The sequence below is a fragment of the Camellia sinensis genome, chromosome 2 (genome assembly GCF_055761805.1).
Source record: "Camellia sinensis isolate YWXY chromosome 2, ASM5576180v1, whole genome shotgun sequence".
Taxonomy (NCBI): domain Eukaryota; kingdom Viridiplantae; phylum Streptophyta; class Magnoliopsida; order Ericales; family Theaceae; genus Camellia; species Camellia sinensis.
The window spans coordinates 217,015,728-217,028,983 of NC_138962.1; the positions used below are offsets into that span (position 1 = coordinate 217,015,728).

At 32.8% G+C, this 13,256-nt stretch overlaps 1 protein-coding gene and 1 non-coding gene across 2 annotated transcripts; one reads left to right on the forward strand and one right to left on the reverse strand.

The window, feature by feature from the left end:
• The first annotated feature begins 1,459 nt into the window (after positions 1-1,459).
• On the forward strand, positions 1,460-1,548 carry TRNAY-GUA (transfer RNA tyrosine (anticodon GUA)). The gene is given in 2 exon segments: positions 1,460-1,496; positions 1,513-1,548. It is a non-coding gene; the product is annotated as a tRNA-Tyr (tRNA).
• A 7,813-nt stretch (positions 1,549-9,361) lies between these two features.
• On the reverse strand, positions 9,362-9,980 carry LOC114281508 (uncharacterized). Its single transcript, XM_082913424.1, has 3 exons — positions 9,930-9,980; positions 9,591-9,822; positions 9,362-9,495 (listed from the first exon to the last, which is right to left on the reverse strand). The coding sequence occupies exons 1-3, from the start codon at positions 9,978-9,980 to the stop codon at positions 9,362-9,364; spliced, it is 417 nt and encodes a 138-aa protein (XP_082769550.1).
• Between the last annotated feature and the right edge of the window lie 3,276 nt (positions 9,981-13,256).

Sequence of the window (13,256 nt, forward strand, 5' to 3'; positions counted from 1 at the left end):
AAAAAATTTGCATGAAGAAATACATCAGAAAAATGATACTATCAAAACAATGAACAAAATGACTTTTCAATCGGGATGGCAACGTGTGTGTGTGGGTTTTTGGGGGGACTGAATTTTGCGGATTTCATTTTGGATCCTTAATTATCACCTCAGTTCCCATCCCCGATCCTTGATTGAAGGGATTATTTACTGTTCAGATTGTAATTCGGGACAATGTTTTTATCCGGCGTTTGTTTTTTTTTTTTAAAGTCTGTCGGACATGGAATCCGGTCGGAGTCTTTATCCCCATATGTGAGATTATACTATCCGGGGGGTGTGGGACAATTTTTATGGGATTATTTATTGTTGATATTAGATAGTGAAATGATCATTTTGACCCTCTATTATTTAATTATGTATTATATTTAGTAAAATTTAATAAAATTTAAATATCTCAATTTAAAAATAAAATAATTTTATTTAACTTTTTATTGACGTTTTATTTATTTAATTTTTTTAAATAATTTTTTGTAGATATTTTATTTTAAAATTTTGTTTATATTTTAATTTCATTATTTAAATTTAATTGATGTTTTATTTAATTTCATTATTTAATTATTATTTTTAAAAATAAATTTATTTAAAATTTTAATTAAAAAAATAACATATATTTTTATTGATATTTTATTTATTTTATTTAAAAAAAATAAATTTATTTAATTGTGTAAAAAATAAAATAAAATAAAATAAATTTTTATTTAATCTAGCTAAAAATAATTAAAATATTAAATATGTGTTTAATATTGCTATTACTTAATAAACAACTAAAAAAAGAGTAAAATAGTCTTTACTCATTTATCCTATCCAGTTCGTCTAACCAAACATTAGATTCAGTACAAATAGTCATTTTTAGACATCTAATTCCATGAGAAACAAATACGGGATACACATTCAATCCAACCAAATAGTTCAGGGGATTCACAGTCTCAAGATTTAAGTTCGATGGATCCTAATCTCTTCTATCCAGTTCGTCCAATCAAACATGTCTTCACTCGTCAACTTGATTTTTATTATCAATTATTAACTATAAGTATTCCGTTCGTCCTTACTCTAATGATCCTCGAATATCAATACCCTATATATCCTCATCATAAAACGATCCTTGAATATCAATATCTCATCTATCCTCACCCCAATCCATAATGAAATATTTTGTTGTTCTATCATTCCCCCTCCTTGTGGGAAATGAGTTTCTTTACCTCAACCCCACTTTGCCCACCTCCTTAATTTTGGAGTAATGATAGGAAGAAACTTCAATAAAATAAAAACAAGGAGATAATACAATGAAGTATAGCAATAGATTAATATATCCAAACAGTGTATTTTCATCAAAATTAAAGTGAAATTTAGAGGAAGCTGAAAAGTTTGAAAGTGTAATTTACTTATTAATATTTATATATTGAGAAAACTAAGCAAGAAACCGACCTTAGCTCAGTTGGTAGAGCGGAGGACTGTAGTTGGCTATCTGCTGTAATCCTTAGGTCGCTGGTTCGAATCCGGCAGGTCGGAATTTTTTCCTTTTTGAATTTTCTTCAAAAAGAAAGTAAGTAAAATTAAGGTTATGTAAACTGTATTTATTCCTTTAATTATCACTAAAAATCAATTTATCTTTTTAAATTACAAAAATTCATATAAACATTCTGGTTGTTGAGTTTTCAAATATTATTTTACAAAATTAAAAACTTATTTGAAAAAAATGAACACTAAAATATATGCAATTAAAATTTTATAAAATTATTTTCTACTCAAAAGAGAAAAGCATAATTTTTTTCATAAAAAATGGTTTTTAATTTTTTTTTAAAAACTCAACCAATTGAAGGGATAAAAATAAAATAATTTTATAATTAGAATATATGATTTAAAATAAAATGATATACAATAATAATTAATTTTTTTTTATTTAACCACAAAATTAATTTCAATCATCCGTTGTCTCGGTGAATCCAGATCCTGTACAATAGTCCCCTTATAATGCATCACGTAGTGTCCCAAAAAAATAAAGGTAGCGTTTGGTAGAGTTTTGTAAATGCGATTTGAGAGTATGAGTTGTATTTTGAGTTTGTGTATTGTGAAATTATGATTTGAGTGTAGAAAATTTATTTGGTTATAATTTTTAAATAGAGTGTTGAAATGTGTTTTGAAGATGTATTTTGAATTAAGTTTTGAAAATTTGATGTGACATGTGAAATAAGAAAATTTGTTTGGTGATGTGTTTTGAAAATAGTTTTCAAAACTTAATTCAATCAATAATTTATAATTAAACACACAATTCATATATCGATATCCGTATTTTTTATCAACAGTAATAACCAAACTATTTTTAAAATACTGAAATTAAAAATTAATTTTTTTTTCAAGTAATTTTTTTGAATAATTTTTTTTTCAATTTTTTTTTTTCATTTTAAAATAAATCTATGTCAATTATTTTGTATCAATTAATTTTTCTATCAATTCATTTTGAACGCTTGTACAAACATCTTGTACAATACCTTTTTTAAATTTTTCTAAAATTTTGTTAAAGTCAACAACTTTTGAGAATACATATTAATAAAAATTAACATAAATACACTAAGTTTAATATTTTAAAATACAAATCATAAGGTAAACCTTACAAAACATTATCAATTCTTTTCTCATTTATTACATGTTATTAATTTTGTAATAAAGTCGAAGCAGATTGACCATGCATTATTGTACTTCCATAATCAGCACCCGTGAAGCTCATATAATTTGGGTGAAGTGGCGTGCAAAATGAAGCTCATATAATTGGGGTGAAGTGGCGTGCAAAATGACTATTTTATCCCTCTTGATTTAAATGAGAAGTTGTTACATAAGAACAAAATAAAAAAGGGTAATATAGTAATTTCACTTATCTACTACCTACCACCTATTGTATCATAGCTGTGTGTTCAGCACTGGGCTAAAAAAAAAGGGACACCATGCAGACGATATAGCTGTGTGTTCAGTATACTGATGTAGTATTATTAAAAAACTAATAATATTATAAAAAATAATAGATAAGAAATAAAAAGTAAAAAAAAAAAAATTAACAACCTGAACCTTCAGAACTTCAGCCTTTCTATAAAATCTGAATCCTCATTCCTTTAACCACACCATCTTCACCATCTCAGCTCCATCACAGAAGAACACCATTTTCACCATCTCAGCTCCATCACAAAAGAACATTAATTAAATTCAGTGTATCCGTGTGAAAGAAGAAGAAAGATTTCAATTACAGGTTAGTTTCATCCAATTCATATTAGCTTCACATTTCATATTTTATTCGGAGTAGCTTCAGATAGTCGAAGATCAGAGTAGCTTCAGATAGTCGAAGAACAGTTAGTCGGACCAAGACAACCGGGCGGTCAACCGAACGGTCATCCGGCCAGTCATCCCATCTCACACCAATTCGCACTCAGTTCCTATCTGTTGCCGATCAGTTTCCTATCTGTTGCCAATCTATTCATTTTTTTCATATCTATTCCATTTTTTCACACCAACATCATACTGTTTTTGATATATTTTCCATACATTTTTCTTAACTCATATGTTTTAATATACATTTTTCATATATTTTTCTTTCACTCTTGCAGTCATCATGCCAAGAACAAAACGAACCAGAACCGAACATAGTGAATCCTCAAACCCTATACAACATCAACCACAGCAACAACATCATGACAATCCGAATAATGATTTTTTAACGTATCATCATGAACAAGCCTATTCACATTTTATTAATCGACTAATTGTTACGGAAAGAAATGTAAAACTACCTTCTAAATATGATCCGCTCTTACTTGGTAAATTAGATACAATGGGATACTTACTGTAACAACCCCTATCCGTAATTAGCCACTAATCCGTATTTAATGATGCTAATTGAGTGGATCAAATGAATTATGGGGTTAGTATGTAAATTGCATGATATTTGGCCTTCTATCTGTTACCTATAGAAATATTTGTTTGGAATTCCACTTTAATATGTAAATTGAAAGCCTTATCGGCATCTGAATTCAGAATTAGTTACGTTAATATGTTATTTGGAATTTTTAGAACCATATGGCAAATTTTATTAAAAATTGATTCAGAACGATTAATTAAGTTATGTTTGGTTAGCCTAATATTCTAACTAATGTATTTTGGCATCATAACTTTATATTCAACACATTTAGCTCCTTTCCCCTCATTCCTTGAGTGCCAAAATCTGAGAATTTACTTGAGAGGGAGAGAGAGTGCATTCTAGAGAGAGAGTTGAAGGAATTGAAAAGGAATTGAAGGAAGTCACCAAGATTGTGCAAGTACCTAGCTAATTCAAGACTCTAGGTAAGATTACAACCTCTAGATTGTGTAACTAAGTCATTTAACATGAATTTCTTCAAGATTAAGAGTTTGAATGTGTACATTGAGCTTAGAATAAAGATTTGAGTTGCAATTCATGCATGCATGTGCATTTTCTCACAAATTGGGCATGAACTCCAAGAATTCTCTCATACATGTTTGAAATTCATCTTTATTTAGGGAAATCATCAAGTTTTAAGTTGTTTTGTGGGGTTTGATAATGTTTTGAGGAGTTTGATACAAGAAAAATTCCTGCATGTTGTGTTCATGAACATTCATCATGTTTTAAGTTGAAATTGTGAGTTTTTAACAAACTCTTGGGCCATGATTTTATGAAATAATGCTTAATTCATCATGTTTTACAAGTTTACTATGTTGTCTCAAGTTTTGGGTCTCAAGAGATGTGTTTTGAAGGTTAAAATTGAGTTTTGAGCTTGAAGGTGCAATCTGAAAATTCCAGACTTTGCATCTACGCTCGAGCGTGGGAGTTCACGCTCGAGCGACCCCTCTGAGTACATGCACTCCGCTCGAGCGACCAAAAGTCCGTTCGAGCGTGAATTGCAAGCTCCCAAAAGTTTTATGTCGTTTACAGATCGCTCGAGTGAAGGAATGTGTGCTCGAGCGACCATTCACATTTTGCATGTCTGCTCAAGTGAGGAAAGCTACGCTCGAGCGTGGACCTTATTTTCAGAAATTTTACCAAGTGTTCCAAGGCATGTTTTGGCATCCTCATTGCATCTTAGGTATTCCTAAGCTTTAATTAAGCCATATTAAGGAGGTTATGGATTAGAAACACACTAAGGAATGAATGTACTAAGTTAAGGAAAGGCAAGTAGGTGTGTTTTAAGCAATGAGCTAAGAATTAACAAAGACCAATGTAATGTAAGTTAAGCCATGTTTGCCAAGTACTTGTGTAATGATAAGATCTGTTGGTGTTATGTATTTTGTGATTGTAGGTCAAGACTCGAGGATTGATTGACCGTTTGCAAGAACCACTGTGAGTAACGTTATTGTAAAGTTACGTTTATATGAAATTATGTTCCAAATGAAATGTGATAAGCTATGATTTCTGAAATGATATTTGTTTACGTGAACGAACATCCCAAGTTTGAAATATATTATGGCATCCATAGATAGTCCCAAGTCAAGGGGGACGGCATGAAAATGCGGGTCCATGACATACAAGTAATTACGAGATCTCGTTAGCCACTTCATTGTGGTGATATGTGTTTAATCAGTATTCGGAACCAATTACTCTAGTCGGAAGACGTTCTGTGATATGTTCTATAGGATGTACCATTATTATGTTCTGATATGAGAATGATTATGCTATGATCTGTTTCCGCTTATGATATGTTCGGATTCCATTCACTAATCCCTTTACCTTAATGTTATTCATTAGGCTTTAGCTCATCGTGTGTATATATATGCATAGGTGAGCATTTTGGAGCCCGAGCCTGAAGGCTTTTGTCTGGATCTGTGTCCTGTTGTCAGCCAACCATTGTGCCTCACGTGGAGGTTCCCAAAGTGTCCTGTGTTCAAGATCTGTTGGTTCTGTGTATATGTATAACTTGATTTAATTCTGTTGGCTGGACTTAAGTTATTACTATGTGTGTGGGTATAATGAATGTATGACTTTTGGTTATTGTATATAAAGTTTTTAAATATTCTGTTTCATATAAGTTAGCACAGCTCATTAGACAATTATATTTATGTATTAGCTTTCGCTAGCCCCTTAATTTTGTTAATCTGTTCAGAGGCCTTCGGTAATTCATGGATTACTGGCCGGTTACGATGCTAAACCTATAGGTGCGGGTTTGGGTCGTGACAGTTACCTATAACTAATTTACCAAATAAGGTATATCCCCGTTTTATACAATTATTTTATGTTCACTTGACACCTGGTGACCAACAAAATGAACTGTTCAGTCTGACCTCTTATGTGAAGGGGAAAGGAATCACACACAGTCTCCGTGCTTTTGCACAAATTATTGGAGTTGAAACAGGAGATTTACAATGCTATTTTCAAAATGAGTCTGCCTTAGAAAAAATTGTTGATGATGTCACTCAGATTTATACCACAATTTGTGACAACCGATTGAGCGGCACTAATTTATTGGCCAGGCATTTAAAACCCCACCTTCGTATTCTTCATCGATGGATAGTTAAAAATTTCACTCCCAAAAAAGGCCATTATGATACTGTTTCATATTTTAATGTTATATTATTTTGAAATTGGTCAAAAATTAGATTTATGCTTCATATTACTCAAAGAAATGATGGTTGCAAAATTAGACACTCTGAGTGGCCGGTCACTACCTTTTGGAGCTTTGTTAACCATAATTTTCAAAGCGCATGATGTCAACCTTGAAGGTGAAGGATATGTGAGAATCAGTTCACCAATTTCTGAGTACACACTGACCCAAGCTGGTAGTGCTGACACCTTGATGGGCTCTATTAATATTGAAATGAACCAATACCTGATGAGGAAGAACCCAATGACAATGCCATGCCACCAAATGAACAACCCCATTACTGGACTGATTATTTAGCCTTGGAACAAGAACGGTACAATCAGCGCCTACAATAGGAACAACAAATGGCTAATCAGCTCAATACATTGGGTACTCGGTTCGATGAATTTGCCACCGCTCAGAACTACTAATTCAACAATTTGGTGAGTTTCGTGTAGACTTAGAGAGACGTGATAAAGTGACAAGGAACCACATTGATCATATTGACCATCGAGTCACTCAGCTGTACCATCAGTATTTCGTTCCACATCCAACACCACCTGACAATGATGCTTAACTTGTTCAAAAATCAGTTTAAATGGTTCACAGATGTAGTGGTTACATTTTTTTTTCCTTTTTTTGTTTTGGTTATTTGTTTCCTTATTTTGTTGTGATTGTTTTACTTTTGTTATTTTGTTATAAACTTTTCTATTCACGTAATGAATAACAAATAGTGTTTTTTTTGGAAGCATTGTAAAACAAGTTACAATGTTATAACAATCTGTACAAAAAGATTATGCATTGGAAAAATTATTTGTACAAAATTAATAATTTAGTGCTTAATAAATGTCTAACAAATCCTTCATTTCAATAAAATGAATAAAAATTAAACAATTACAAAATAATTTGTCTGTATCAATTAATACAAAAAAAAAAAAATCAATGTTCTGAAATGAAATAAAACAAGTTACAAATTAAAAACAAGTTACAAATTAATAATAAACATGTGTACCAAAAAAAAATTAATAATAAACATTCTTTTTTTTAAATAAAAAGGAAAAAAAAAGTTAATATAAACTTGTGTATAGAAAGTTAAAAAGAAAAAAAAATTTAAAATAATGACACCTTGATTACATAACTTCGCTCACCACCCACCAACCACCCACCTGCCACCACCACCCACCACTCATCTGCCACCACCCATTACCACCACCACCCACCTGCCACCACCACCACCCACCTTAAAATAATAATAATAATAATAATAATAATAATAGTGTGTAAATTTTGGTGAATTAATTGGAAACACATTGAAAATTAGAAATCCGGTGATAATATTTTAGACATTCTTGATGTAAAATAATATTTTGCTATAAAATCCGGTGATATAAAACAATAAAACATAATTTAATTTTTTATTTAATTTAATTTAATTTTTTATTATTATTATTATTATTATTATTATTATTATTATTATTATTATTATGCTTTAGTTTTTATTTGTTTTATTTTTTATTTTGTAGTTAATTTTTATTTTTTATTTTTTACACTTTTAAATGGTGAACTTATCATGTAGCCAAGATCATTCTAACAAATTCCTTATAATCAATTAGACCATCACCATCCAGGAAAATTACCATCCATCTGCTCCACCTCTTCATCTGTGTTTGGGAATATGTTTTTTTAATAATTTTTTGACCTTTTATAAAAAGATGTGTAAAATAATAAATTAATGTTCTGACAGGAAATAAAACAAGTTACAAATTAATAATAAACATTCTTTTTTTTTAATGAAAATGGAAAAAAAAGTTAATATAAACAAAATTTACAGAAAATTAAAAAGAAAAAGTCAAAAACACGGATATGTCATGTACAAATATTTTTTAACAAAATATAAATTAATAAGGTGTAATTATTTTACAAATTTTAGACCACCCACCACCCACCTACCACCACCCACCACCACCCACTCATCAGCCACCACCACCCACCACCCATCTGCCACCGCCACATTTAATTTAATAACAACATATTTAATTGTGAAAGTTACTAAGAAACACATTGCATATTAATAACAACATATTTAATTGTCTTTGCTAGACTATACATAAAATTGCATATTACACATTGCATGAACAACATGTTTAATTGTCTTCGTTACTAAGAAAACCATTATCTTCATTGCCCATGTGATGATCTTTGTGTTTTCTTTCGTTTCATTGTCATTTAGCCCAATCGTTGGCCTCAGTATTAGTTATCCTACAAGAAGATAAAAGAAGTTAGTAAATCACAGTTACATAAAGTGGGCGAAGTTATGTAGTAACGGTGTCATAATGACTGAAATTAGTAAAATAATTACACATTTAAAACCAGTAGTCAGTACGATATTTACTTGCCTTGTTGACATCCCTTTTCTATTCATGGCCAACATGATTTTGCCACATAGCAGTAACAATTGCATCCCTAACGTTCGATTGGTACGTTAACCCATGTTGTGACATGTCAACATAGTCAGCTTGGTCTCCAACAAGCCCATCTGCTTCTACTTCAGCGGCCATTTCATTATCAGCTTCCATAAAGAATGGGTCCATAGCTGCATGCAAACGTATCCAATTGTGCACTACACAACATGCAATCACGAGAGGCCCTTGTCTTATAGACTTGTAATTTAGCATGGACCGCAACATTGGGAAGCGCTTCTTCAGAACACCAAATGTTCTTTCTATGGCATTGCATAACGACGAATGTCAATCGTTAAACAATTCCTTAGGTCCTGCATAACGACGGCCACGAAACTCTTGCAAGTGATACCGTTGAGACCGAAATGGAGCAAGAAATCCAGGCATGTTCGTGAAATCAGCATCAACTAAATAGGACTTGCCTACATGTAAATAATGAATACACAGTTCTCTCAATTGATTTGTACAATAAAAGACAAGGAAAAAAGTGTACTGTATGTTATTTAGGGGCAGTCACCATTGGGTGGGTGTGGGAACTGTAGATCAGCTCGTGTAATAGAGTCAACCAAAATAGCGTTGTCGTGAGCGCTACCTTCCCATCCAGAATTAATAAATGTGAACAACATATCGAAGTCGCAAGCTGCGAGTACATTTTGCGATACCGTTGCTTTCCGACTGCGGAATGTATTTTGTCTTGAATCAGGGACCCATGCATCCACCAATGTGCCATCGATAGCACCGACACAATCCTAATTGACAGATATTTGTTTGACATTAAAGCGAAACAAACTTGGATATTACTTTTATAATTAAAAAAATATATATTTATTAACTCTTGTTGATATGTACAACTTACAGGACAGTCATATTGTTTGTACCTTGAACCAGGGAAAAAACCTCCTGTCATTTAAAATTTTTGCCGGTATGTCGTCTTGGTTATGTGGTTTGATAACCGATGATGCAAGCTTGCACAACGCCCGCATAACAATTTTTATGTGCCGACAAATTGTTTCCGTGGAGTGTTGAAATCTATCTACAATTATTCGATGGCGATCATTTTGTGCAAAAGTGTATAAAAAAATTCCAAGCGATTCCTCCACACTGATATGCATATGTTCAGTATCGATAAAGCCATTATGGAGTAAAGTGTCTTTCAATAAAATGAATGTTTGTGCATCCATTCGCATAACGTTCATCATTGTTTCTGGATGGCCATTTAATAGGCTGAAGATGTAATCATCACCTTTGAATGGACACATTCACTGCAGTCGGCGACTACTTGATGCGTTGATATGGTCATGCATGAAAACAATCATCAAAAAATCCATAAAATCTTCAATAACCTCATCCTCCTCTGATGAGATCTTCATTGTATTGTTTTCTCTGTCGGATGACATATGGTTTTGTCTACATCACAGTAAAAGCATAATTATAAAATATGTTATTCATGCTGTAACAGTTAGCATTATTGGTGAAATAGAATGAAAAAGTTAGTACATGAATAGTTGACCGTAGTCATTTATCAGTGTACGGTAAAATTCATAGGAGAACAAAATTTGTTTAATTCGTGGTGATATTGTAATAACTCAACATAATTTTAATATAACAGAAAATACTTAAAAGTTCAACAAAAAAAAACATACGAAGATAGAAAAGGAAAGAAGATATCATGGAATGGAAAAAAATAATAAAAACCAAATCAAGAATAATGAAATCATCAAACAGTTCAGGCAAGGAGATTTGCTAACACAAGCAAAATAAAACTTCTCAGTTCATTGCAAAACGAGGATCATGGCTAGGCGCAAATGGGTAGGAGTGCGCATAAAAAACCTTCACCATTCCTTATCCTTGAACAGTGTCAGTACCCTAACGTACTACAACGGTGGTATGCCCCCAAGCTCTAGCAACGCATCTTGACATGCATCATGGGAATAATCATCACCACCTGCACTTACAGCCTCTGTCTCATTTTCTCGTGCACGTGAATGTCCTGTTTTTTCTTGTACATAGGATGTGAAAGCTGCGCACACATCATCAAACCCACTTGACCGTGACTTTTTTGAACGACCACTGTCAGTCTGGCTGGTTGCAGGGCCCCTCTTGTGACTTTTGCCCTTTGGTGGATCCATGTACTCATCCCCGAATAAGTCACCAGGAATGGCCTTAGCAGTATTACTCCCACCAACATTAGGGTTCCAAAATTTATTTAACATGTCATCTTCTTCTTCTGAGTCAAGGGCTCCTTGTGTGGATGCACGAGACAAGGCCCTTGTGGCACAACAATTTTCAACAATTTCTGTCATTTCTTGAAAATATTCAAACCCTTTTGTCCTAAACTTCTTCACATTTCTGCTAGCCTACAACAATTACAATTAAAGAATTAAACACTGTATATATCATGAAATGTTTAAAATAAAATTTCAAAATAGTACAGATTAATGAAAAACCTTATCCCAAAATTCATCGGGTGCAACAACAGTGCCTATAATGAGATCCCATCCCAGACCAGTCTGTGCCTGGAGTTTCTCAAATGTCTAGTAATCAGCTTTCAGTCGCTGATATTTTTGGCGCACCTGCTTTCCCGTATACCGAAATCCATACATGTTGTGCAACTGATATGCATAATGATTCCAATGCCTAATTGTCCACGAAGTAGTACGGCCCGTTGTTTGATTGTTTCTAACCTCATCTCTCAACATATTTATTAATTTCGTTTCAATTCTGGGTGTCCACATTTTTGTATTGTCATCGGAATTATTTCCATCCATCTATAAACATACAAATTATATTTAAACTAGTCTGGAGTGGATATACAAGAATAACAGAGCATTTTAAACTAGTCTGGGGGTGGATATACAAGAATAACAGAGCAAAATGGTTTGAAGGAGAACACAGATAAGGAAAAAAAAACAGATGATTTTATTTCGAGGAAAAAAATACATAACAGATTAGTTGAATTTAAATAGCAGAAATATAACCACAAATAAAAAAAAAATCAAGTAACATTGTCTTTAAATAGTAGAAAAAAAACCAGTAAAAGAAGAAGTAAGGAAGAAATAAAGGAGGAAAAGGAAAAGCAGAAAAGGCTGTACGCGAAGGGGAGGATGGGTGGGTTGACCGGCCGGTCGACCGGCTGGATGACCCGAGGGACGATCGGCCGGGTGTCCCAGGCACTGCCGGCTCAGGTTTTCTTCGTGCAAAGGTTCAAACAGTTCAGATTTTAAAAAGCTTTTCAGATCTGAAATGAAAAATACTCGTCTACAAATTCTCAGAAATCATTTAGGAACTGATTTCCACTTCTCTGAAATCATTTGTACATAACAGATGAAGATTTATTTACCAGATTAGTGGCTATTCTTCTTGGTAAAAGGTTGAAATAGTTCAAGAAAATCACAAAACATCTGAAACTAAAAAAATAGTCGGCTACACTTCTCACAAAAGATTTGAGAACTGATTTCGACTCGTTTGAAATCATTTTCATATAATAGATGAAGGATTTATTTACCAGATTAGTGGGAGTTGAATAGTTATCGCCGGTGATGGAATGTGTATATTGACTGAATGTGCCACTCTTTGCTCGTCCAATTCGACAGTAGATTTGATAAATTTGACCTAGAAAAAAAAAATTTAATTAGGGATGAATTTTTCAAATCATTTCCCTATAACAAAATTCAATCAATAAATTTGTGAGTTATTTCACCTCGCACTCGTCGTTGTTTGGTTGCCCGTAATAAGAATCTTCCGCAACGCACATATTGTAAGTCAGTCGATTTGTGGAAGATGATACCAGTAGGGAGCGGGTTGGGTGGATTCATTATTTATAAAATGAGTGAAGCCTACCCGTGACGAATGTTAAGTACTGATGTCTGATACAGAGCGTGACGAATGTTAAGTACTGATGTCTGATACAGAGAAAGATGAGGTTCACGTGAAGTTTTCAGAGATGATGGAGAAGGACATGAAAGCTTTTCAAATCAAATGAGAAAGAAAGATGAGGTTCACGTGAAATTTTCAGAGACAATGGAGAAGGACATGGAAGCTTTTCAGATCAAAAGAAGAAGAAGGCAGAAACGTTGAAAGTGAAGCACTGAAGTACAAGCTGCCAAACGGGTTTTCAAACTGTAATTTGAATTAACACGCGGAATTGTATTTTGAACGTCCTATCCAAACGTGAAGCGGGAGT

Coding starts and splice junctions, on each gene's coding strand:
- LOC114281508 (XM_082913424.1), bottom strand. CDS start 9,980: ATGACAGGAGGTTTTTTCCCTGGTTCAAGGTACAAACAATATGACTGT. Junction 9,823..9,929: donor ACAAACAATATGACTGTCCT/GTAAGTTGTACA, acceptor TCTGTCAATTAG/GATTGTGTCGGTGCTATCGA. Junction 9,496..9,590: donor GTTCCCACACCCACCCAATG/GTGACTGCCCCT, acceptor ATTTACATGTAG/GCAAGTCCTATTTAGTTGAT.